Source organism: Thunnus thynnus, chromosome 3 (genome assembly GCF_963924715.1).
Source record: "Thunnus thynnus chromosome 3, fThuThy2.1, whole genome shotgun sequence".
In the NCBI taxonomy this organism is placed as follows: domain Eukaryota; kingdom Metazoa; phylum Chordata; class Actinopteri; order Scombriformes; family Scombridae; genus Thunnus; species Thunnus thynnus.
This window is the reverse complement of record NC_089519.1, coordinates 8,235,905-8,261,198: the sequence shown is the minus strand read 5'-3', so window position 1 is coordinate 8,261,198 and position 25,294 is coordinate 8,235,905. Positions and strand designations below refer to the sequence as shown.

The window sequence follows — 25,294 nt, the reverse complement described above, 5'->3', positions numbered from 1 at the left end:
CTAGTCCAGTATCAAGGTGCAGTATTATGATGTCAAATATACATCAAACAGGTATTTCTTTTTTTCCTGATGTTGAATAATTGTGAACTCAGGTTTGCTTTGTAAGTTGTTGATGTCAGCGTGGTTGAAATGTTGGCAGTACAATAAAATCATCGGAGCTCAGTATGCGGACTCATCTTCTCTGCAAACTTTTTGAACACCCAAACACTCAAATCAAGGAGTCCAAACCGCTTCACTTTTTACTCACCGAGTCATAACTCACAGTTCATACATGCTTGACAGGGAACAAGAGAAGAAACAATGCGAGACAAAAACATTTGTTATCAAAGACACTATCCATCCAATGGAAAGTCATCTTTCACTTTTCAGTCTGTGGCGATAAGTAATCAAGTCTCCCGCTGACATCTAATGTATCAGACTCGGAGGACAATGTTTGTGGGAGGTTAAAAACTCAAAACTATCAGATGTGAGCTTGCCATTATAATATAGTACTGTACTGTAACAGTGGAATAAATTATGTAAGACTATTTTTTATTAATGTTTCCTGACTAGTCAAGAGGAAGCACTAGTTGAGTAGTAGGACAGAAATAAAGTAACATACCGGCAGGGGTTAGAGATGAAAAAAAAAAAGAATCAGATCTGCTTCCCGTCAAAAAATCATTTTATAAGTTGAGAAGTGAGAAAAAGCAATAAGAAGTCCAAAAAGCTGGATGTATGGATTTTTTTTTTCATATAACTGACTTTACATGTGCTAGAGACACACCAGCATTAATCACTTTTAGGAATCATAAAGTTATGTTTAGTCATTATCTGAACATCTGTCCTCTATAAACTAACCGCTCACTTCAACACATTCAGATTAGTTTGATAAACTAATGGAGGAACTTGTGTGACGTACAGTAGTGAAGATTAGTCATGGCTTTGTTCAAAAAACAAAAATGTTTTAATCACTTCAGAGCATCTTCAACGTCATTTACTGGTCAAAATGTTCTATCCTTTAGCAAACATGGAAATACAAAATACTTGTAGAGAATGAACATTCACACAACAAGCATTCGGACACAAAGAAAAGAAAGAAAACAGTTCTGAATCGACTAGTTAGTTAATGCTCTTATCCGGTAAGATTCACCAAACTCAAAAAAGGCTCAGGGTCACCTTTACCAGTGTCGTTAGGAAGAACATAATGTTACACTCAAAGCCCAAACCATCTGAAATTCATTACCGAAGAGATAAATCATATACTGTGATCAGTTTGACAGCAGAAGCTACTTACAACATCACCAGTGGGAGAGAAGGTGGAGATGAACATTATGGGTTAAAAATACTTGTTTTTAAACATCTTAAATCCAAACTTTCATGTGTCAGTTAACAGTCCAGCCAATACTGCAGATTGCACACGAGGAACCAGTGCAATATGGGCACTTCCTTAAATCACACACACACGAATGAATGACCACAAAAGGGAGTCTGGAGAGTTTTAAGGTGCATCCAGCCTGTGAGTGTTTTTGTCTCTGTGGGAGAAGTTTCCATCGTCCGAGTTCACAGAAGACAGAGGAGGAGGAGGAGGAGGAGGAGGAGGAGGAGGAGGAGGAGGAGTCGAGACGAATCAACGATTGTACTGGTTTGGTGTTTGTGTTGTATGTGTGAAACTATGAGTCATACGAGTCCACATGCACAAAATATGTACTGTGTATGTCCAACAGGAGGGAGGAGAAGGCCGGGTGGATGTATGTGTGTGTGTGTGTGTGTGTGTCTCAGGAGATGGTGGAGAACTCTTTGAGCAGGACGTCCTGACTCAGTGTGTTCAGAGAGACATTCTTCCTCACATTCAGACTGATGGAGCGTACCTGTTGACAGACAGAGACATTTACAACCACAAAGACAGTTTATTCAAACACACACACACACACACACACACTGAAGGTCAAACCCATTCCAGTCGCTACACCCAGGTTCAGTCTGTCTGGGGACTCATCCGTCTCCATCATTTCCTCTCAGCTCTCTATTGTCTACTATTTAAAAAGGCATCAATGGCCAAAAATCCTCCAACAGAGAGTCTGTGCTGGTGTTGATTTATCACACTCCACTACCTTTAACTTGCAATTTTGTCGGATTTTATTTTGATCCTAAACTTTTTGTGCGCTCGTTTTTTTTTTTAAAACAAGGCATCATGAAATGTGTTTCACACAGCAGGGGAGAGCCGTGGCGAGCTGATCTGCTGTGGTCCTGTTCGCTGACCGCAGCCGAACCCTGACGACTGTGTTACTCAGCTCCTGTCTGCGCTGGAGACCAGAGAGAAAGCTTGTGTTCAGCTCTCAGTACTTTTGTAGCTTCTGTCTGAATCTCTGTGGTTTGAAGTTTAGTTTCTCTCCTGCGTCCCCGTTTGTACTTTCAGCTTTCTGCTTTCTTCTTTATTTTACCATTTCCTGATTGCTTTCAGCTGTACACAAGCCGTGTTAAGTTACCGCTGATGAAACCCCAACATTTCTTGCTTCATATGAAAAGTTTTTAAATGACAAAATAACTTTTATTGTAAAGAAATGATAGCAAAAGAAATGTGTTTATAACAGAGTTAGCAGAGCTTAATTAACAGCGCTATTCTTCAATTAAAAACAGGTCAACACAAGATCTGGAGATATGTGGAGCTCTATGTCCAGTGGATCAGTTAGAAATAATCCAGGGAGGATAGTTTAAGCAGAAACAGCCACAGTGATGATGAGGTTTGATGAAGAGCTGCAGAAGACCAGCTTCTTTCACCTTGCGGTGCTGTGGAAAAACACTCATGGTGTGCGAGCTCGACTGGAGTACTACCAGCATGGCTCAGTGTGACTACTCCAAAAACAATGGAGAAACCACCAGTAGTGAAGTTAAAGGTACCCTGTAGAGTTTCTGACCTTTAGTAGCGCTATGGAGCGATGTGTTTATGAGTGGGTCCCCATTATGTTTGAATTGCATATGCAGACAAGGACACACATTTGATTATTTATACTTCATTGTTTTTGGGGTTGTTTTTGTTTGTTTGTTTTAAATTCTGGAATTTTCAAGTGTTTGATTATTGGAGGAGAAATGTGAAATCAATAATTCAAAAGTCTAGATGAAAGTATCACTTGCAGTGAAAACATTGTAATTTTACAGGCCTTTTCTGTTGTTGTTGTTGTTTTTCTTTCAGCCAATTTCCGTTCTTTCTATTATCAGAAGCATTTTCTCACCAGCAAGAGGACTTTTAATTTAATGTTTAATACGAACCACAGTGGCCAGTGTCATGTTGCAACCACTCGCAGGTGTGTAGGGACATAATTTACCCAGTTGCTTCTTTTAAAAAAGTAGAGTACTTATCATTAGCTTTGACAGACCACGGACCACACACCCTCAACACCCACAATGCATTGCCCCCCCACCCCCCCTCTTCTCTTACCAGCTCCTTGAAGAAAGCTGCCTCTTTTGGCTGCTCTGAGTATCTCTCAAACTGGTCCAAACCATCCTGCAGTTTGAGGGTCAGTGTGTCGTAGTTGGACCGCACCACCTCCAACACCTGTCGGGGCAAAAGGTGAGGGGAAACAGAAACTGAACGGGTGTGTTGCATAAAACACAGAGTGGTAATGCATCATGCAGCAAACGCTTGAGTCGAACAGTCACTGAACTGTCAAATATTAATTAGTGTTTAATACTTTATTACAACATTTTATTCATGAGGGATCATGTGAAACAGTATAATCTGGTTCCCCTCAGAGTTATTTCCAGTCACTAACTGCTTACTAACTTATCTGGGATGTGATTGGTCATTTGGATAAAAGGGCAGAAAGGCATTTTATTTGCTTTCTTTCCCTTTTTTTGTTTTTTTTTAACCATAATCCTTTTTTGGCGGAATATACGGACTTCTTAGGAGTCTGTGTGTGTGCGTGTGTGTGTGTGTGTGTGTGTGTGTGCGTGTACCAGTGACATTCAGTGTGACTTGAAGACCTTCACAATGGACATTTTTCTATATAGGGGTTATTTTTGAAAGGACTCACGTCATCATTTTAAGGTCAGGGCACAACTGTAGTGTGTGTGATGTATAATACAGTGGGTGTGTGTGTGTGTCTGTGTGTGTGTGTGTTCTGGTAATAAATGCATTGACACACTTGCCTAAAGTAAAGTCCAGCTGAGATAAGAAGGAGGGCTGGAATCAGAGGTAATTATGCAGAGATTCTCCACACCTCCGCCCCTGCCATTCCCCCTTTCAGCCGTGAAATAGTCCCTAACCAGACCCTTTTCATTAATGCTCCCGCAACACTTTCCACACAGCATGAAACATTCACATCAGGATGCATGAGCCGCACTTCGTCATGCCTACCGGAGAAGCTCAATGACCATACAGACTCCTCTCATAAAACTCAGGCTTTTATCCATCCTATATCTTTGTTAGCTTAAACTACCATTAACTGTATGCACACATAACACGTACGTATTCTCCTTTAGCACTGGCGGTACATCTCCTGTACAGCTGAATCATCATTTTTAAAATTCATTAACAGAGTCAGGAACAGGAAAAACATTATTCTTCCTTTTATTTTCTTCTAATAAATCTACAGCTCTGCTCAGGGGGGAAGAAATGCTGTTGTTTTTATTTCTACCTCCGACGGTAGTCTGATAAAAAATTCTTTCCCCATCTCTCCCTCTCTCTCTCCCTCTCTCTCTCTCTCTCTCTCTCTCTCTGCTTCCTTCTCCCTCACAGTTATCCATCACCCTCCCCTTTCTGTGGAAATGTGGAGGTAAGGTTTGAACGGTAACCTCGGCTAATGTGTGTTGACGTTTTTTCCTTGCGGGGCAGGGAAATGGAAAAGGACAGAGGAGATGAAAGGAGGAGGGGCCGCGGCAAACAGGTTTGAAGCAAAAACAAGAAAATTGAGGAAAAGTAAATGGAGAATTAAGGAAAAGTCAAGTGAAAACAAGAGAACCGTTATGTGCTGCTTTAGCAAAGACGGGGTTGATGAGTGTTTGGTGCAGCGTTTCGCACACGCTTGACTCTGTTCGGAAACTTTCCGCATCACTAAGCAGATATGATTGTGTGCTCGCGGTTGTCATTGTGTTTATCTTGAAGTGCGGATACAAAATCAGCTTTGTGTACTGAAGTGTGTTTGACTGTAATATTGTGTTGTGTGTGTGTGAGAGAGACAGACGGGGCGGCACGTACAGCAGCTCATTGTAATGCCGTGTTGTTTCTGGAGGCCATCCATCTTCTCGTGTCACTGTAGGGAATGAAGACGCTCCGGGCGGATCGAGAGCAGGTAGTTGGCGTTTGTGTGAGTCAAAAGACAGAGCGGCGGACATGTAAGGTTTCACACTTCATTAAAACTAGAAATACCACCTCGGAGTTGTACGCCTCAGCCAACCAGTCGAGTTGCAGTTTACATCCATGTCTGTATTTTTACAGAAGAGGATTGATGGAGAGCTTTGTCACATGGTGTAACAATAATCACCTGAAGCTCAATATCAGCAAAACCAATGAGCTTGTGGTGGACTACAAGAGGAACAGGAGGCCTCCTGTCCTGATTGTCATCAAGGGAGAGGAAGTGATGATGGTGGACTCATATAAGTACCTTGGGGTCCAAATCAAAAATAAACTGGACTGGACTCTCAACACTTAAGCCCTCTCCAGCAAGGGACAGAGGATACAGTTCTTCCTGAGTAGACTCAGATCCCTCAGTGTGTCCAACAGGCTCCTGCAGATCTTCTATCAGTCTGTAGTAGCCGCGGTGATGTAGCATCATGGTTTAGAGGTCAGCAGTCTCAACAAGCTGTTAAGGAAGGCCAGCTAGGTGATCAGGTTGGAATTGGACAGTGTGGAGGCAGTGGGGAGGGCGGGGGGGGGGGGAGGACGAGGGACAAGATCAAAGCCACCTTGGATAACTCCTCTCACCCACTCTAGCAGTTATGGCAGATGGGCAGCTCATTCAGCTGTCGGATCAACTCACCCAGGTGTGAAACTGACACTGACTATGAGGATGTGTTTTGTGAGATCACAGTGACCTTGACCTTTGACCACCAAAATCTAATCACTTCATCCTTGAGTCCGAATGGATGTTTGTGCCAAATTTGAAGAAATTCCCTCAAGGTGTTCCTGAGATATGGACTCGAAAACATCATACCTCTGGCCACAGTTGTCACCGGTGTGGAGGTATAATCATCTATGCTTGCTTTCTCTACCTTGGCTCTGCCCTGTGATAGAGGTGTGAGTCAACAGCTGTGTGCAGGACACTGGACAGCTACTCTGGTTATATTAATGTTTGTCAGTGGGACCCAATCAATGGAAAAGGGCTGTTTTTTTTAATGAATTTACGTTTGTCTCTATCTTGAGTATCCATTTACTCTGAGCATTATTTTGTTCAGTCAGCGGGAAGATGTCTTTTGTTCGGTTGAAAAGCTCTTACCGTGCTTCACTCAATTCTCTCCTGCCTATTTGAGCTACATTTATAATCATAAAACGGATTGCTAGCATGAGAGCAGAACAAATGGAATTACTGTTATCAGTCATGTTACCAACCAGCTTATGCAGCATTCAACATTTTATAGTTCTGTATATTCTGTAACCATCAAATCTTTATAGAAAAATCAAGAGACATTACCCTAACACAAGAAATAAGCTGTTACATTACAGGAGTCCCGATGGAGGTTTTGCCCTTGATTTGAGTCATTTCATACAGACTACCTGCCGATACAAGTCTTAATCAGATATTCATATTTTCCTACATAATCTAGGCACAGTGGACTTAAGCTACAAAACAATTAGTAAAGCCAGTTTGTTTTAAATAAGATGTCTGACAGCTGAATAGCACAGCATTTAAAACATATAATCTGCATCCCAGCTTTTCTTAAATGGACCCCAATATCATTTTGTATTGTGTCCAACAGTGTTTTATATCTATATAAAGAGTGTCAGCATGAAAATATTGTATCAGAAGTTTTGAACAGGATGTAAACTTGCTAGCTGATACCGATCAATGCAAAGATTTGTTTTGGCACCGCTACTGATCTCGCAGAATGACACTAGACATCCATAATTCATATATCTCGTTAAATATTCAAATTGGAGATTTTATTTTTAGAATTCATTCTTCATTTGACATTACTAGTACTTCTAGTCACAAACTACTTAAAGACAAGTAAATGTAGGGTTTTTTTTCAGCTTTACTCTTCTTCCACAATGACTGGGTCTTCTTTAACTAATACTAAAAGACTGCCGGAAACTAGCAGTTATAAAAAGCTCATGACACCACAGCTAAATTCTGCCTTCCTTCTTTGTTGTGAATAAATCTAGCAGATAAAAGCAAGAGAGGTAATTGGGGAGTATAATGACTGAATCCATTACTCTCTTATCTGTATGTTAAAAAAGAGCTCTTCCGGCTGTATTTTCCTATCCTCGCCGTGCGCTGATTTGACATTAATGATAAAGTCTCAAATGGAGCTCACGGCGCTCGTATTGGTGAAATTCAGCCTCCTTCCAGGCTCAGGTTCTCACTGATGATGAGGAAATAACTCGTTTCAAAAGCGATTCAAACGTTTCCCAGTTGTTTAATGGCTCCGTGTGCACCCTGTGTTTATGTGTTTACAAGACAGTGGGACTCTTATTCGTCCCCTTTTCTACAAGGATGGCTGCGGATGTATGTAAGGAATTTATGAAAGTTGTTGGCTTTTCAGAGTCGACAAGTGACAATAACCAAAAACCTGTGTCACCATCTGTCATGTATAGTGTAAACTGTTTGGAGTCTGTATTTGTCCTCCCACCTGCCTGAACTGTGTGCTATGAATCAGCCATGATGAGCTCTAAGCTCTGTGGTGTGTGGTAATAACCGCTGCTCTAGGTGTCTCATCACAATAACCGATGTCTGAGTCATTCATCTCTGTCAACAGCTGTTGCTACTCACTACTACTAAAATGCAGTGAACCCCCCTCTCGAACAAGTCAGAGTGTTTTCAATTGTGTGCTAAAAAATTCATAGGGTTTGCTTTTGAAATAACAGAGCGGTGTTTTAGTGGAGTCCGGCCCAAATGGCTCTGAGATGTTCCTGAAGTTTTTAGTCAAAGTTGTAAAAGGTGGTTCAGTATGTGTTTACCTGTTCTTCAGACAGCTGGGAGATGTGGTTCACAGCAGCGTACGACTCGATCTTCGGGTTAAAATGGTTGATGATGGCCCTTGAAGACAAAAAAACACATTGCATTTCTGAAGTGATACAAGGTGGACATTTTCTGAAAAGTTAAACGATGTACACTATATTTGGTCAAAAGTATGTGGACACCTGAACATCTGATTCCAAATCAATCAGCATTACTCTGTTGCTCTAACAGCCTCAGCTCTTCTGGGAAGGCTTTCTGCAAGATTTTGGAACCTGGCCGCAGAGATTTGTTCAGCCACATGAGTATTAGTGAGGTCTGGCAGTGATGCCGAGTGATAAAACCTGCCTGTCTGCGTTCCAGTGATCCTAAAGGATGGGGCTCTGTGCAAGCCAGTCAAGTTCTTCTACAGCAAACTAGGAAAACCGTTTTCTTCATGTAGTTTGCTTTGTGCACAGAGGTCTTGTCATGTTGAAACAGGAAAAGGCCTTCCCCCCTGCTGCTGCTGCTGTTGGAAGCACACTCTTCTATGGCTCTTTTTCTCTCTGCTTCAGGATGCCGTCTACATTAAACTGGGGTTTTTCAAACCCAAAAACTTTTCCAAAACAAGTGTGGATGAATCTTAAAATACTGGCTTGGTAGTTTAGTGTGCACAGAGAAAATGAGCTTTTGCAAACCAATGATGAAGCCTTTCCAGTCAGCGGCAGCATATATGTGGCAGTGTCACCCTTTTGTCGCCTCTAATTTTCACAGCAAAACTGTTGTCATTAATTTGTATTTATGTTTAATTTGTCAGATTCATCATGACATCATGATGCACCGATGTGCAGAAGCTTGAGAGTGACTGGTTAGTTAAAAAAAATAGTATTTAACATCTGCAATCAAACTTTCTGTTGTCTGACAACAGAAACAAAAAAATATGTAAATGAGAAATTAAAAGGCTTTGTGTGGACAGTGTGCTGTAGCAGCAAGATTTACTTTAAATGGAGCCAAAACCATGAAAAACAGCCCCAGATCTAAAGTACACAAAGATGGTTGGACAGAAGTGTCAACATACTTTTGCCCCCCCCCCCCAAAAAAAAAGTTGTTCTTGTTTAGGTGCAAACTACTAATGTAATAATATTTAAGGTGTGCAGGTTTGAAGTCGAGACAGTTCATGAGCTGAGTTACAGACCGGCTGTTTAACACCACAACTCCTTTCTATTCATTCTTACTCAGTTCCATCTCAGTGCCTCCCTCATATTGTGTGAGCACACCAGGGAATTTCAGATGTACATTCAGAGGCAATCTTTTCCAGCATTAGCATTCGTTTTTATGAAATAAACTGCTTTATAGCCCAAATATAAGTTAATGCAATAAGAACAGCTGTGAGATGAAATGGCTTATTTTGTACTGGCTTAGAGAGCTTCATATATCAAATAAATTAGAGTGACAAAAAAGCAGAGAATTCTCCGCAGTGGTTAGTCTGCATTCTGTCATTTTACGTGTGGGAAGCCAGCGTACGGAGAAATGAACTGATGGGAGTAAAATGGAATTGGTTTGATTTCAACACAGTCTCCCCGGGTTCTTTATATCTCTCTGCCTTCATTTATTTATTCTTTCCAAAATTACTCTTTCAATCTGACTTCCCCGCCTTCCCCCTCGACCCTTATAACTGCCAATTTAAGCAGTGGAGTAGCTCCATCAAGAGCCCGGTCGAGTGGGTGAATCCTGGGGGAGAATCCCGCTCGTATGGGTGCTCCTTAGGGGCCTGCAAGCCAGGGTGACCCCAAAGGATCATCCCTTAAGAGATGAGGGTGGAAGAAATAAAGATTATAGGAAAGAAGAGCCAAGAAAAGACAGAGTATGTGTGTGGAGCGGGGTTAGGGTGAAGGAGATAAAGGCTTAGTAATGATCGAGGAGCCTAAGGGGAGGAAATGGAGGGAGGAAAAAGAGGAATAGGCTGGGGATAGAGCACCCAAATTACAGTTCCAAAGACTTAACTTCACTCACTTTGTTTTGACCTTTCTCCATCCCAGTCTTGTTTGCAATTCCCTTCAATCCAATATGACTCTTTTCTCCTTCTCAGCATATAGTATGTCTATTTAAGGGTGTGTGTGTGTGTGTGTGTGTGTGTGTGTGTGTATGTTATTACCGAACGTTGACAAGGGCATGTGTGACTTTACTGGCTGCCTCCTTCCATTGGCCCGTGTTAGTTGATACTCTCAGAACTGGAAGGCAGAGAACGACAGATACAAATAGAATCAGACGCACATACAGCCACACTTACACATCTGTCAAATCTATGATGAACATTTTTTATTGTCGTTAAGCATTTTCTCAATGAATCAATTCATCACGGGGTGTAACACATGTCAGACAACACAGTGATGTCTTCAGATGTCTTGTTCTGTCCATCCAACGGTCCAAAATCAAAAAATATGACCTTTCCAATGATATAAAATGAAAGAAAGCAGCAAATTCTCACATTGGAGAATTAAATTCTGAGATGCATAGAAACATACCCATACAGTAGAGGTTGTCAAAGACTTGGTGCATTCGTACGATTTCATAGTACAGTTCGTCGTAGCTGTTGGATGTGGGAAGAAACGTGTCGCCGTACGTTATGAACATGTTGAACAGGTTCACTACCTGGATAGGGAGACACATTAACATGATCAATTAAAATCACTCAAACAAAAAAAAAGGACCCAACAAGTGAAACAGGAGATGAGAAACCAACCAGCAGTTACACAGTTTTGTGTCTCAGATCATCAAGCGCTGCGACTCCGGTGCTTCACTCTTAAATAAAAAGGTTTGTTTGTGTCTCCTGAACGCCACCTAAAGCCTCTCTGTTCATGCACCTGTTCACTGTTTGGTTAACCTGCTGCTGAATGGATATTGTACCAGCAAATGTTATAATCTTTATGTCATCCATCTGTCTACAACTGTCTCTCAGCACTGTCTCTTTGTGTGATATGACAGGAGTTATTTTCATACATATATTCAGTTATTTTCAAAGGAAAAGTCTAATTTGTGTGTGTGTGTGTTTCTCACCAGTAAGGCCAAATGAAAGATGTTGTGCTTTGACAGCAGCGTGGTCTCATTTGACAACAGGAACTTCAGCAGGTTGATGAGCGCTGCGTAGAGGGAGACATGCACGCATTAATGAAAGAATCTGGGGTGTTTATAGTCGTCTACCAGCGGAGGCATATGGCAGCGCTCGGCTTTCCTCAGCGTGCATCTTTATTAAGGTAGATAATGGAAACACAGGATGGGGTGGGGGGGGGGGGGGACACCTTTCAACACCAAATCAGGTCCTTTCCACAAGCTTTTATAGAAGAAAGCAAAAGCCATGAGAAAAAACAAAACGTGAGCCTTTAACAAGCTGAAACAACAACACGCTGAAAGAAGATAAACACATCTATCGGTTTCATTTGGCTTTTTTTTTTTTCCCCTCTCCAGCCTTATTTCATGGTATGCTATTATCACCACCGGGAGTAGAGGGTCGTGTTATTCAGGGAATTAAGATGATTATTGGTCTGATTAGAGGAATCTGTATTCTAATGAGACGCAGTGCGATGGGACCATTACAAGCTGAAATGTTTTCCTATTGTGCGTTGACCAGGCTGAAAACAAGGCCACCAGGATGGATTGTGCTTTCTTTAGAGACTCATTATCCAATCTCAATGATGCAATCCATTTACAAAACAACAGGCCCAATGGCTTCAGAGGGAAATTGGCTTTGTTTTGCGAAAGCAGTAACTCCTGAGGTGATGCCCGACAAATCAAAAATACTACTGAGAAAAATAAATTAAATGATGCATATGTGGTGTCTATAAATCCTTGTAACTTAATTTGAAAAATGAAATTATTAACACATCCTGTCATAAAACTTCCATAGCAGTTATTATTTAAACGCTGCTTGTTTACGCAAACGTTGCATAAATTAGCAAAAACTGTCTCAAAGACGACATCATCTCATTAATTTAATAGTCTAGTTATACAATAAAAATTCTTTAAGCTTTCTTTAAGGAGGGTGTGAGAATCAACGTCAATCATTAGAAATACTACAAGCGACATAGTGAATTACTAATAATAAACACTTGTGACACAAGGTCGAGACATTTATGATGTCTATAAGATGTGAGACTATTTCTACTTTATGTTTTGATAGATTAGAAGACATTTTCAGACACTGAAAAAAAAATGCAGGGTCATGGTGATTATGCAAAGTTCATAATACACCTTATTAACATCAAACATATCAATGTAGGGCTGCAACTAACAATTATCTTCAATATCAAGAATCTGTTAAATTTTTTCTCGATTAATCACTTGGCCAATAAAACATCAGAAAACAGAAAATGCTCATCACAGTATCCTCGAGACATATTCAAATGTCTTTTTTTTTTTTGCAAAAAGTCCAAAACTCCAAAATGTTTTATATTGTGAGACCAGAACTTAAAGGCACAATGTGTAATTTCTGCCGCTATGGGTCTCTCAATCAAAACAATAACAAAAGAAGGAGTTTGATGATGTCGCGAAGTAGCGTGGGATGATGGGAGTTGTTGTCTTCATTGTTAAAACAACCGCCATTGCAGATGAAAATCAATCCGATGTGACTCAGACAGAAGACGAAAAGATGAGAGGCAAAATTATGTTCACGGACGGCGAACGGCGATGAATAATTGTGCTCCATCGCGAGTGAGCAAAACAAACGATAGTAAACAATAGAGTGGCTAGCTAGCTAGTCCGTCGAGTTCCATCCTCACTCTCTGACGAACCATCTGGTCTTTCCCCTGAAGTTGTATCAACTAGAGGGCGTAAAGGGGATGTGATGCCATTGACAGGCGACCAAATGAAATGGACCGTTACCCTGATTAAAATTACAGATTTTTCTGCGTTTGAACGTTGTCGGAAACATTTGGAATAATGTAAATACACAACTCAAAATATAAAACATACTGTAGGTCTAGTCCTTTTTAGAGATTTAAATGCAGAAAAGTTACATATTATGTCTTTAAATGGTTAATCAATAATCAAAATAGTTGCCAATTAATTGTCTTTCGATCGACTAATCGTTGCAGCTATATATGTGTGAATATCATGATCAAATTGATGTTAAGAATCAAAGTAATGTAAGTCTCTCCACAAAGAAAGTCATTATTACACATATTTTCTAATTAGGCTCGAGCAGTAACAGTTTGTAAAAAGAGAAACTGATTCATCTTTACCTGACCAGAGCTCTCTCCAGGTGTAATGTAACCTGATTCTGCACTTCTTCTGGTAGCAGAGGAGCTTGTGGATGATCTGTACACAACGCCTGTTCAGGAAACAAACACAAAAAAAAAACTGTAGTGACAGAGCTGGATGGTGAATAAGTGAGAGAAGATGTATGTGTGTGTGTAAATGTGCACTCACAAGTATAAATCCATGGGGAAATCCTTCATCATATGTGTGACAATAAACTCCACCATCAGATCTGGACAAAAGGGAAAGAAAAAAAAATAGTTATTAATTATTGTTAGCTGTTGGATATGAACTGAGATGATGAAAAGACCTTTAACTGCAAATCAATCAATCCAATTTTTATTGTCAAATACGATTATTGTGGTGCATTCAGTTTCACAACGATGCTCTCGTTTTGTCTTGTGTTATAAATCCAGCGCCCACCCTTTCCTTTACAGCGATGCGTTTTCACCCCTCCCTAAAAGCCTCCAACCCGCGTTTAACATCTCTGTCCTCAGAACGAGCTGTCTGTCAGTGCTCGTATTTATTGGTCCAGTGATTTTATTTCCCCGCCCACCGCAGCCAATGAGGGGAATCCGCCTGTAGTGAAACAGACGAGCTGACAGACAGACTGGGAGCTTTGATTAATCAATGTAGATGCCGTTAATTAGTTCAAAACACATATACAGTGGGATAATTGTGTGATTTAAACAGCTGTCTGTGTAGATTATTATTATTACTAAACGCAACAGAAACAGACACAGGGGGTCTCCATGAGATACTCAGAGTCAGTGTGGTTTGATTCATTTAATAAAGTGTTTCTGTGAGTCAATAAGTAATTGTGTTAAATAATTGTGATCTCAATATTGACCCAAATAATGGTGATTATGATTTTTGCCATGATCAAGCAGCGCCATCATATTGGCTGCAATAATATATGCAGTGCCAATAAAAAAAAAAAAAAGAGAGAAATGGGACTAAATGAATGCAACATCTTTATGGATAGTGCAAGTTAAAATGTGTGAAAGAAAAGCAAAGATGGCTTTAATCAGGGAAAAAACAAAACTTGCCAGTAAACACGCCAGGAAAAACATTTGAAACCTCCACGTAACCACTAATAACCAACAATAAATGTAATCTGTAACATGAACTTCTGACATCTGCACAATAAAACTTATAAAAGCTTCAAGAGTCTTTTTAAAGTTGTCCAAGTTACCTAAAAGTGTCAGTAAAAATCTATAATCTACACAATATATAAACAGAATTCTAAGTAATTTACATTGTTTTCCTCTTTAAAATACTTAATGTAAACAAAATACAAAGTAAAAAACACATCTGTGACTATAGCTGTGATTGTAGACAGAGGTGAATATCCCAACCTTCATCAACATCTGGTTTGTAGCCGTTTCCATGTGAAGCCACATAGACCAGAAGTTACTACCACTCTTCAAAAATGCCAAACTTTAAAGAGGCAGCAGTTGTGGCTGTAAAGTAAACAACAGTTGTAAATGTTCTTCGTACCTAGAACAGCACACACCAGCGGCCGCGAAGGGATGTTCTTGTCCACTGCTTTTTTTCTGTGCCTCATGGGCTGAAAAAGATACAGAAGTGACATGTAAGTATGTACATGTGCATGAATACATCGTACTGCACATGCTACAGATGGACGGGTGTATCAGTGACGACCTGATGAGCAACATTGTCCAAAAAAAATATTTTTATCAATTGCGAAATTTCGTGACCCTTTTCTCAAGATGTGAAGATGATGTATGATGTGTGTCACATAATAATTCAAGCATCATCCATCACAGTCTTCATCATGGTCACCTTAAGAATACCTGAAAAGCTGAGTAGCTGCGAAGAACCTGCGTACGTACCAAAACTCACTCGCAGCCATTAACTCACCATTCTGTGGAGATTGACTCTAAAGTTCATGTTGTCGTCATGAAGAAAGGCATCAGCGTACTGGTCCTATCACACACAGAGGAAGAGGAGTAAGACAATCTGATAGTCAGACTGTTGGATTGTGTTTTAAAGTGTAGGCTGCTTCTACCTCGGCTATGCAGGTGAGGATGATTAGGCACAGTCTGGCACTGTTGAGTCGATGCTCGTCTGGAAACACACAAATATGAAACTCTTAGCTAGTAAAAAAAAAATAAACGGACGAAAAAAGAGTTTTTTTCTAGTGTTTTGGGAATAGAACAGTATTTATTTGCTAATGGAGCCTCGGACAACTACATGAGAACACTTCAGGAAAGAGACGGAGAGGAAAAAGTGAAAGCATGAAGAATTACAGGAGGGCAGAGTGACAGAGACAAACAGGGCTTCTGTTTACCTTTAGTATCCTGCATGACAATCGAGGCGTACTTGAGGAAGGTGATGAGAAGGTTGCTGGTCTGCAGGTTGGGATCCAGAGGCAGTTCTGGGTTGTTCATCACTGCACAGCAAACGTACAAATAAAACTTCAATCAAAACATAAAATCACTCTGGTTAAAATTCTAACCAATAATCTTTCTGAACAAAAAACGGATTAAAAAAGTATATAAACATAATTCTAATAAACCAAACTTTAGGACAAAAAACTGTGCAATCAGTTCCAAGTCACTTATTCCCCAAATAATGAAAACCTGATCTGAAACTCAAAGTCTACTGTCTGAGTATAACGAGAGCCCCCCCTTCTTGTTTGGCAGCGCTTATTCAAGCAAATAATTGCATAACAAAAAGTGATGTCTTTGTCTCATTACTCAAGCTTACTGTGTTGTCTAGACAAGCATCTTCATCCATTTAAAAAAAAAATCTCTGCTCTCTGAAACATACAGCTTGTTTCATGGATAAATGATGAGCCGGTCATTTCTATCTACCCCCCCTCCTCCCCTCCCTCTCTACTACCCCCCAAAACCCCTCATTTGTTTCCTTTTTCCCCTCAGATCACTGCAGGCCCAGAAGAAAAGAAGATTTCACACTGTCAGGACACATTCCCATCACAGCGGGCTATACTGTGGAAGGAAAAAGGTATATTCCTGACATGTGATTGCAGGCACATGTATGCAAGCACTCCTGGTCTAAGTAGAAGACCCTCTAAGGGGCCGGCGCTCCCACGGCATGTCATAATGCACGCTGCATGTGAAACATTCATCTGTATTTGGAGCTGGAACTTAATATTTTATATATAAAATGGCTCTCATGTTTGAAGCAACGGAGGGAGAGCCAGCCAGAGATAGAAACATGCACCTTTTAACAGTTACAGCGTGTGTGTGTGCATGCTAAATGACCCGCTAGCAACAACACACCCACGCCTTCCACGAAACCTCAAGTGACACACATGCACCCGACTTTAAAAGACAGAATAACAACTACTTGGATCGATGTAAACATTCTGATTATTAAGATGTTAAGAAACCGACATTAGAAGTGCGATTTACTGAATGAGAGAAAGTGACTTCTATCAGATGAACTGGTGAATATTTAAAAGGCTGCTGGTGTAGGTGCATGTGAGTTTCCGCTCAAGGCAGAAGTGAGTGAGAGTCGCCGTGTTCGGAGGGGGGAGTTATCAAAAATGCATGTAAAAACAAAGTAAGGATCCAATTGAGGCAAAGAGGCTGAGACCCTTGATGCCAAAAAGCTTTAGAAGTCCGTTGCTCCGTGTCGTGCCCCCTTCCGGTCCTCTGAGGGGGATCAATATTTTCAGGATAGTTCAAATTTGTCGAGAAGGTGAGGCTGCGGTATGAAGCGTTTGTAAACACAGGAAACTGACAAGACAAGGTTTAAGCTGTCCTCCTCTGTAAGCTCTGGGATCATTCAAGGTGGAAAACATTGGAGCTGAATATTAAATCCAGTGTTTGAGGCTAGAAGATTACTCTAGACTGTTCCCCAAAATAAAACCTAAAAGACTAAAATGACTATTGAAGCCGATGGGAAAAGTCTGAAAGGTAAAGAGGTTATAGTTTCATGAATAATTAAAACTGTGATTCTAGCTGGCAATTTTGACTCCATTAAAAATATGTACAAGTAAAAGGGGTGTGATTAAGGTTATAACCAATTTCAACTATACACGTAACCATTAAAACTTGGACCTAAATGTGTAAACTTTAATAAAATTGCCACATCCCATCTTCCACTTTGACAGGACAAATAAGGAGCTTCCATATCTCTGCTGCCGTCGCTGCTTTTATAGTTTCACCTCAGCGCTGCACAAAATGTGGCTCCAAAAAACTGACATGAAGGAATTAAGAGTTAGACCCTAAAACACGACGTCTCTTCAACCCAAACGGTGATGTCACAGACACTATATCCTAGTTATCTGCAGTCTATGTCTCTCTGAATAAAAATAACTTACTGTCTAGGGAGGGCGGCGTTGTGCCGAGCGGTGTCGTAGGTGTGGTTGGAGTTGGGGTGACGGGTGTGACTGCAATGTCGATCTCAGGGTGGCTCTGTTGAAAGACCAAAAACATGTGAGATGTTATTAAGGTGTCAATCACTGAGTAGCTGCCCAGTGTGCCCCTTAATGTGTTGAACAAGGCAATAATGTAGGCTGGACAGGACTGAAAGAGGCGGTATTTACACCTGTACACATTTCCACAAAAGGGTTTGTTAAAAAAAAACACAACTATAGCATTACCAAGAGCAGCACACTGGCTTAGGGGCTCTAATGAGGGGGGAGAGAGGGAGAAACGAGCTCAACAGAAGAGCACACATGGACACCAAGTGGATAAAAGTGATAAACTTACCTGTGCTAATACAGTGATGAAGTTGCGGTTTAGATGCACAGCCTCATACAGCGCCAGCAGAATCGCCTCATTGGTCCTTGAGACAAAAAAGGGAAGTTAGCGGTCAGAGCCGGCTTATTCCTTTATGGAGTAAAAATCACAAAATGTTCACGTAACAATCGCTTCATGCATCAGCAGGTCGCTTTTTTTAATTTCCTGTGTCATTAACTGCTGCACAATATGTAACTACTAATACATCATTTGCCAAATTTCTTTGCATAAAACTTTAATGTTGACAAATGAGTTGATAATAACAATGTAAAACAACAGTGAACCTTGTTGTTGGATACAAATAATCATTTTTAATATTGTCATCAAATAGCGTAAAATCTGTGGAACAGGAGCAGGCCAGCAAATAAGCAACACAGTAGTCTAAAACAGTTAACGTCACTCTCCAAAACTTATTGTTAATATTTTCTCTTACTGCCACATGGTCATGATCAACACGTGTTAATGATCCAAGTTGTGCTCTGAGCCAATCAAATCTCAGTCTGTGCTGTAACAGGTTCGGCTTTTTAAGGTTTTTGATATTTCACGTGAACTATAACGTCCTCATCAGGCCGACCAGAACACATCACACTGTCAAGTGTTGTTTATGTCTGAAATAACACATTTAAGTTTAAAACTGCTTGTTGTGGTGTTAAGAAATATTATTTCTTAACACCTGCTGAAACACATTACCTGCTGAAACACATTATGCAGATATCTAAAATATTATGCAGATATCTAAAATATCACATGAGAAATCACTTCACTGATAAAACTCACTAGTTTATTAAACTGCTTATGGAGTAGAAACAAAGATCACATTTAACACTAAAAACTTAAAGCTGAAGTCTACTTGACAATCCCGTATTGTTTGGTTAATGTTTATACTATTAAAGCAAATATGTTCATTTAAACTTTGATTTCCAGCTGGAACCTTTGACTGTGATAGAAGTAGTGACAGATTCTTTCATTACAACCGTAGAGAGCAATATAATTAAGGTTGAATGACGAGTAAGAATTTAAAACGTTTGATCTAAAAATCACTTACTGTACAGAGAGCTTCTCATCAGCATCTGCTATAAACATGTTGCCCACCTGTGGACAGCAGAAGGATCAAGCTATCAGCAAACAGTGTGTGTATATGTGTGTGTGTGGGAGGTGGGGGGGGGGGCAGGGCAGTAGCACCAATACAGAGCCTCAAATTAAACTAATCTACTGAAAAATATGAAGTGAGAACAAGATCGTACCATACTAGTGAGGGTAGAGAAGAAGCCACCCTGGTTCTCCTCCTCTTTGTCTTTGTACTGCCTGTAGAGCAAAGGAAAAGAAAATAAGATGGACAGAAAGTGGGTAGTAATGGAAAAAGCGGAGTGGATGACAAATAAATTGAAGACAGATAGGTCCGCACAACAGCAGAGGCAGAGATATATGCTCCCACTCAAACACCTAACACACATTTACCAAACATCTCCTTCTACTCCCCGCAATTTGTTATCCGAGGCCATTCAGATTATACACACAAACAATGAAATATATGGAGCTGTCATCCATCACTTTGATGTGTCTGTCTACACGCGTAGACAGACAAGACCTTCTTCACAAACAGAATTTTAATTTCCAAACCTTGCCTCATCCAAAAAACATTACCGACTGCCAAACGAAAACTGTCAGATATAAATAACTAAAGTAAAAAGGGGGCCTGTGTTTTTTTTTTTTTTCTTTCAGGAGAACAGAAATAGAACATTTGCGAGGAAACATCAAAACTAAACTGATGACTCCAGCAGCCTCAGCACACTGTGCACTGCATCTTTAAAAACACTTATGACAAGTGGAAGTTTTCAGATCTTACCTGTTATATTCTGTCAGTGCTTGGTGGACGACCATACCCATTCCCTGAGAAAGAAATTACCTGGTATGTCAATCAAACCTTTGATAGTCTGCTTGATGTGAAGGCCTACAGGAGACTCTTTATTATTCTGCTGTTTGAGTCGATATGTTACAACATACTTACATCTAGTGTCGGCTCGTCGTCCACGATGGAGAGCTTAACGATATACGGATTCACAGACTAACAAACAGAGAAAAATCAATGACATTAGGAGCTTTTAAATATTACACTGTTAATGTAAAACTGAATCCACCCTTAAAAAAGGCAAATCTCTCTTCATTTTATCCTCCAACTGATGGGGCTCAACTCAAGAACAACAAACTGGGCCTGTTACATTCTCCATGCAAGATGCACATACAGTAATGTAACTGAAAATGCATTGAGATTAGCTTACTTGCTGTGGTTAGGTCTAATAGTCCAAACAGGGGAAGCGAAGCCTGTGTGATGCCGGATCATGACAACTCTTTCCTTGTTAGTTGGATTTCTAGCAGTAGTTTTTCATGTTGCAGTCACATTTCAAATGCAGACTGTTGCAGCAGACTTTTGTCTTACAAACTCCAGATTGCAAATTTTACAAGAGTAAAAAACGCAAAGAGTGCCCACTTTGCTTACGTACAAGTGTTCATCCTCATCCTTTTATCCCCTCCCACACTGCCACTCTTATCCTTCCAAGAAATAACTGGAGTGAAGCAAAATGGAAGCTATTTCAGGCAGCGTGTTTGCTTTCTGATCATTAAAATGTGATAAATGACCCTTTGATACATGACGTAGCCCACATCAAAGCTTAGAAGTGTATCATGTGCAAAATAGAAATGTTATATTCATATGTTCACCTGCACAACCATCCTGTTGTTATCAGTGGAGTAATTATCCTCACGCTTCACTGACTTGATCTGAGTTTTGCAACATATCTTTTATGGGCTATTATTAAAACAGGCTAATTATAATTCACATATGTTTCCCTTGGGTGTGGTGAGAGTGAGATACTCTGTCTCCTGTACTGTAAAAGCCTTCCTAGAAACGACACACCTGGGCAATAAAATAGACTTCAGGAGCTGCTTCTGTTGTATCCTACTGTTGAGACAGTAACCAACATCGCAGCACAGATTTCTGAGTCGTGGTAGAAGAAGACGAAAGGAGGACTGATCTTTGATGCACTTTCAGTGTCTAATCTGTCACATGTACGAGAGGTTTATTAATTCTTCTTACACCTCGCTGCTGCACAAAAAGCTTTTCTATCGACAAAAAACAAGTACAGTCTCCATTTATCGACAGTGTATACACAAACACACCTCATATTTCCTGTAGTTGACTAGAAGGGCCAAAAGAACCACAGCATCATAACCATGCTGCCCTCTACTGGACACATCTGACAGAATCTGTGGAGTTGAAAGAAGAGAGAGCATTGATGACAACATTAGGAGAAAAGATTGTTTAAAGATAAAATAGAATACAAATCCTAGAATTCTTATTGACTTATCACTTACCTGCAGAATGGCTTCAAAGATGCTGTTGATCATCACATATTCCAGTATGGTGTTCTGACTAATGTTGTCCGTTACCTGCAAACAGATTTGTTTACATCTTTGTTTGTTTTTCAAACATTCCCCAAACTCCATCACATTACAGATATTTTATATTGTTGGGTTTGTTTTTTTTGGATTGTGCTCCGTCTCACCGTCACCAGACACAGCAGCAGTTTGAGACAAAGGCTCTTCAGACTCTCTGACCCGTCTCCACAAAGGAGGCCGTCCAGTCTCTCCATCAAGTCCTGCAGGGGGCACAAACACAAGAAATGATGCGAATGAACCTTTTTATTATATACATATCTTTTACTCCTTTCTTCCACTGTCAGACGGGGTATTTCCCCACATACCTTCATCCTTTGCTCAGCCTTGTCAAACCCCATGAGCATGTTGATGATGTCAAAGCCAGATGCTGACTTGTTCTTCTGGTGAACCCCTCGGAAAAGTGCACAGAGAGTCTGGGAGAGGAGCACAGAGGTTACTAAATAATGTGATTTGATAAAGTGAATGTGATACTGGTGACACAAAACGAGATCAATACATCTGAAAAGCTAAGATGCATTGATTACAAACAGTATCGTTAGCATATTAAGATGCTTCTAGTCACGCCAACGATGTAACCTGCAGGTGAAAATCAAGGTGACCCTCCGGAGCTGTAGTTACCTGCAGGGCATTGACCACTTTGATCTGGTGCTCCTCTGCTAGAGCCTGAACACAATGATGGAACAGAGAGTTGATGTTGTCCTGGATCCGCTGAACCTCTTCTCCATCTACACTCTCCAACTTGGACTCCAGGTACTCCAGGTTCACCTGGGACAGAGGTAAAAACAACAACAATTGAATACAATGATTTTTAGATGCATTAGGTGGGGATGAATGGTGAACATGCATATGACTGGAGGATGATTAACAGACAGACGTTATAAAGAAGTACTCAGTTGATCATTTCACAACACTCTCTTGTCAAAACAGCATCTGCTCAGCCAGTTAGAAGTGTGGTGCAGCAGAGCAACCGCACAGTTCATGCAAATTAGACCACTGGGCAACTTTGCTGACAGATTGCTGTCGACTAATCTGTGCAGCATGTTTGGGCTGTATCTGATTTGTGTACATCACCACTTCCTCTTTTTCTCTACAAACAGCATACTGTCTCCAGCCACAAATATGTTGATTACGTAGCTTAAAAAGAGGATGGGCATACAGGAAGAGTCATTTTTCTGCACGTGCAATGCTATTCTGTACATCTGGAGTTTCTAATAAGCTGAACTGGTTGTAATGCCAGAATGCCAAATACATGTTCTGCATGTATAATCTACACTTGTAATATTTTTTCAGGTTTAATAACACCTCATTGCATATATACATAACTTTACCACATTTCTGCACACTCTATATACATACTATAATATCAGTTTTTCTTCCAGGTTATGTATTTTGGTAGGTTATGTTCTGAAAATTATATTACTATTATTATCAACATATGTGTCAGTTAGCTTTACTGCTACCATTGCTGCAACCAACAACAACCAAGAGTTTTTATCTTTTAAGCAGAACACATTTCTACTCAACAGCTCTTTCTCGACTATTTTACTCTTCACTGTACCTTCATAAGAAACAGCTCATCCCAGAAGCGAGGGTTGTTTTTGGCTGGGTCCTCTTTCTAGAAATCAAAGAAACAGACAGGATTTTGTTTACATGTGAACATAAGTTTATTTCTCTATATTTTCCATCACTGACATTTTCTCCACTGCGATACTCACTGCAAAAATCTCATCATACATCAGCACCACCTTCTCTTTCAAAGGTTTCTTAGAGGATGACGTTCTCCTCAGCAGCCCTGCCTTCTTCTCCACCTGAGACATGATGAAGTCTGAGGACAGAGACACAGTGAGATGGATGAATTCGTACCTAATGTAAAAGCAAGAGTTGTTGAAAACTACCTGATTTCTTTAACAGTACTCTATGGATCATATAAACGATAACGCTGTTGTGGTGATATCCTATATTTTTGTTACTGTCAAAAAAATCCCATAAAAAGGCCAAAACCAACAACATGTTAATCTGTTTCATAATACTTTACGACTTCCCCGATCTGACAGCTGCTCTCAGCTCAAAGTCCATTCATTCCTACTGAGAACATACATCTTTAAAATGGGTCAAGAACATATACTTTCATCTTTAATAAAGGCTACATGTAGTTTTTAGCAAACATTACTCAGACAGCAGTAAATAGTGCATTTGTCAGGGACTATTTTAAACTGCAGATTCGGTGCAGGAGTTAGTTGTTTACATACATAAGCTAGATGTTGTATGTGGAATTGACTCGAAATAAACTGAAGGAAAAGTGTCAGCTAGTGCAGGTCTGTGGCGCAGGTGAATAACAATAAGAAATACTTCATTAATCCCATGGGAAACAAATGTGTCACAACAGCACCGTCCAGCACACATCACACACAACAATAAAATAAAATAAAATAGTTAAATAGTAAAATGAAAAAGGCTGTTATTATACATTGTGCACTAACTATATACATAGCATATAATAAAATAAAAAGGCGTGAATGAGCTGTATTGACTTTGCTGTATCAACACAGACAAAACTTGATAGCAGGATCAATTAATTGTTGTTTTTGGTCTTTCAATAGGATCAATAATTTTTCAAAATATTATCAATAAAAGGTAGAATACAACCAGACTTATTCAAGAGTTTTCTTTCTTTTTGCTTGTTCCAGAAGCAGAGGGCCTTCACAGCAGCACAGCAAAGCGGCTGGCATGGATTTACTTGCTTAGTGAAAGCAAACAGGATGTTGAACATGTACGGGCACTCTCTCTCTAGTCACTCCTCCTGTCTGATGAATACTTTCTTCAGCAACAGTCACTGACACTTATCCTCCTGTCATCAACTGCCCTTTACTGAAAAACCCTTACAGACCAGGTCATCAAAAACTGTCACCTTTTGTTGCTTATGTTTCATTGTTTGTTTATTTTTACGGTCTTAGTTTTAACAGTTTAACTCTTGTGAAGCACTTTGTGACCTTGCTTTGTGAAAGATGCCATATTAAACAAACTTTACTTACTTAGTTATCTGTTGAACGCTACCTCACTGTCTAAATGATTGTTTCACTGTCAGAATCACAGAAACAAACTGTGCAGCTCTTGTTATTCACTGTTTATACTCGGCTGGCTAAGGGGGGGATTAAATCAAAGTGACGTGATTACATTAACGTCAACTTTCACGTTCAATTAACAGAGAAGCCGGTTATATTTAATTTAATAATTTGCATAGGTTGACTAAGTAATTATCAGCTGACATCTTGCTAAAATTAATGGCACATGACATATAAGTACAGGTTGGGATGGGCTGCTAGCTAGCTAGCTAACATTAGCTAACTGACCCTAACGTTGGCTAACGGGATTAAACTAACTAGTTTACGAAAAACAGCAACTTCGTCACAACAGCGGGCACATTTTCTTTTCCAGCTGAGGTTTGAGGTGCACTTAGTTTCCCAGCAATTCAGTCACCAAACGTAAATCTGCTGAAATATCTCAGTCCTCGCAGCTAGCTAAAGCTAACGCTACCCAGCTAATGCCTGTCAGACATGGATCTTAACATGAATCTAGCGTTAGATGTCTAATGTCTGGGTGCGAGTGTTTACAGCATTATCGTATTGCATTAACAGCTCATTATCCAGGAGTGTTATTTGTTCTTACCTCAATTAAAGTATTAAATGTAAATGTAGTTCATGAATCCTGGTGACAACAGCAGCTCCAGCTAGCATACTGTTCTCTGCAGCCTCCGCAGGGTCTTAGCGCCCCACAGATACA

General features: G+C 40.2%; 1 protein-coding gene across 1 annotated transcript; it reads right to left on the bottom strand.

Annotated features, from left to right (window-relative positions):
• Positions 1-213: 213 nt before the first annotated feature.
• armh3 (armadillo like helical domain containing 3) lies at positions 214-25,294 on the bottom strand. Its single transcript, XM_067583885.1, has 26 exons — positions 25,181-25,294; positions 23,230-23,339; positions 23,073-23,129; positions 22,133-22,279; positions 21,820-21,927; positions 21,622-21,714; positions 21,431-21,505; positions 21,236-21,322; positions 20,067-20,123; positions 19,905-19,948; positions 19,303-19,363; positions 19,104-19,150; positions 18,029-18,104; positions 17,638-17,731; positions 15,637-15,738; positions 15,355-15,413; positions 15,207-15,272; positions 14,823-14,892; positions 13,494-13,554; positions 13,307-13,395; positions 11,127-11,209; positions 10,595-10,721; positions 10,225-10,300; positions 8,093-8,171; positions 3,416-3,532; positions 214-1,847 (listed from the first exon to the last, which is right to left on the bottom strand). The coding sequence occupies exons 2-26, from the start codon at positions 23,329-23,331 to the stop codon at positions 1,755-1,757; spliced, it is 2,070 nt and encodes a 689-aa protein (XP_067439986.1). The 5' UTR covers positions 23,332-23,339; positions 25,181-25,294; the 3' UTR covers positions 214-1,754.